Genomic DNA, 1,936 nt, shown 5'->3' on the forward strand with positions numbered 1-1,936 from the left:
CTCTTGTTGACCAGACTAGAATGCAATGGTGAGATCTCGGCAACCTCCACCTCCTGAGTTCAAGCGATTCTCCTGCCTCAGCCTCCCAAGTAGCTGGGATTACAGGCATACGCCGCCACACCTAAATTTTGTATTTTTAGTGAGAGACAGGGTTTCTCATATTGGTCAGGCTGGTCTCAAACTCCCAACCTCAGGTGACCCAACCGCCTCGGCCTTCCAAAGTGCTGGGATTACAGGCATGAGCAACTGCTCTGGGACTTATTTGTTTTTTTTTTAAGACGGAGTCTCATTCTGTCGCACATGATGCAGTGCAGTCAGGTCAATGCAATCTGTGCCTCCTAGGTTCAATCAATACTCCTGCTTCAGCTGCCCAAGGAGCTGAGATTATAGCTACCCACTATGAAACCTAGCTAACTCTTATATGTTTTTTTAGATATAAGATTTCTCCATGTTGGCCAGGTTAGTCCTGAACTACTGACCTGAGAGATCAGCCTCCCAAAGTGCTGGGATTATAGGCATGAGCCACCATCCTGGCCTTTATATCTTATTTCCCTTTTTTTTTTTTAGACAGAGTCTCACTCACTCTGTTGCCCAGACTGGAGTTCAGTGGGCTGACCTCAGCTCACTGCAACCTCTACCTCCTGGGTTCAAGCGATTCTTCTGCCTCAGCCTGCCAAGTATCTGGGATTACAGGCATACGCCACCATGCCCTGCTAAGTCTTGTACTTTTAGTAGAGACGGGGTTTCACCATGTTGACCAGGCTGGTCTTGAACTCCACACCTTGTGATCTGCCCACCTAAGCCTCCCAAGGTGCTAGAATTACAGACGTGAGCCACCACGCCCAGCCTTCACATCTTATTTCTAACTACACTATTTGACCAAGTTTAGTGGTTGAACACATCCTTTTTCACTAAGGCTCCTGGGCACTCCGAGTTTGAACATCCTAGAGATAAGGACTCTGGTGTTGTACTCATTGTGTTAATCTCTGGCTTGCACCAGATCACTAATCCAGTTATAAGAAATTTGAGATGGCACACTTGTGGCTCCATGCTTGTCTTATGTCCTTGGATTTAAAGATCACACTGACAGGCCGGGCATGTAAAATATCAACCAGGCGCTGTGTCTCACGCTTGCAATCTCAGCACTTTGGGAGGCTGAGGTGGGTAGATCATTTGAGGTCAAGAGTTCAAGTCCAGCCTGGCCAACATGATGAAACCCTGTCTGTACTAAAAATACAAAAATTAGCTGGGCGTGGTGGCACGTACCTGTATTCCCGGATACTTGAGAGGCTGAGGCATGAGAACTGCTTGAACCCGGAAGTCAGAGGTTGCAGTGAGTGAAGATCATGTCATTATACTCCAGCCTCAGTGACAGAGCAAGACTCTGTCTCAAAAAAAAAAAAAAAAATTAGCCAGACGTGGTCATGCACATGTGGAGTCCCAGCTACTCAGGAGGCTGAGGCAGGAGAATCACTTGAACCCGGGAGGCAGAAGTTGCAGCGAGCTGAGATCGTGCCACTGCACTCCAGCCTAGATGACAGAGCAAGACTCCGTCTCAAAAAATTAATTAATTAATTAATTAAATGAAAGGAGGGATAACTAGTGAGGCTCATTGTTCTGCGTACACTAAAAATTTCCCTAGGAATTCCATGGCGGCCCCAGCAACGTCCGCTCCTCCTGGTGTTACGTACCAATATCGCTGCAGTATAAAGAAGACCTTCCTCTTTCGGCTGGAGTGGTATAACCCAGCTGGTTATTAACAATCAAATGTACACTCCCACCAATTCTGAAATGCGGGAGATTGGACAGCGTGAATGTTTCAGGAACAATCCCTTGACCACAGAAAGAAGCATCGCCATGAACCTGAGTCATGAGGGAAGGGGAAGGGTGGGCAGAAAAGCAACAAAAGGGTTTAAGAAATTTAGGTTCAAGTTGG

At 47.0% G+C, this 1,936-nt stretch overlaps 1 protein-coding gene across 2 annotated transcripts in view; it reads right to left on the reverse strand.

The window, feature by feature from the left end:
- The window catches only part of DHTKD1 (dehydrogenase E1 and transketolase domain containing 1), a 56,784-nt gene that overhangs the window by 35,838 nt on the left and 19,010 nt on the right, over positions 1–1,936 (reverse strand). For both annotated transcript variants that reach the window (XM_017529869.2, XM_017529871.2), the window contains exon 6: positions 1,692–1,863. In XM_017529869.2, coding sequence (XP_017385358.1) covers positions 1,692–1,863 — 172 coding nt within the window. The remainder of the gene's footprint in view (positions 1–1,691; positions 1,864–1,936) is intronic.

This window comes from Cebus imitator, unplaced genomic scaffold (assembly GCF_001604975.1).
Source record: "Cebus imitator isolate Cc_AM_T3 unplaced genomic scaffold, Cebus_imitator-1.0 Scaffold61, whole genome shotgun sequence".
Lineage (NCBI taxonomy): Eukaryota > Metazoa > Chordata > Mammalia > Primates > Cebidae > Cebus > Cebus imitator.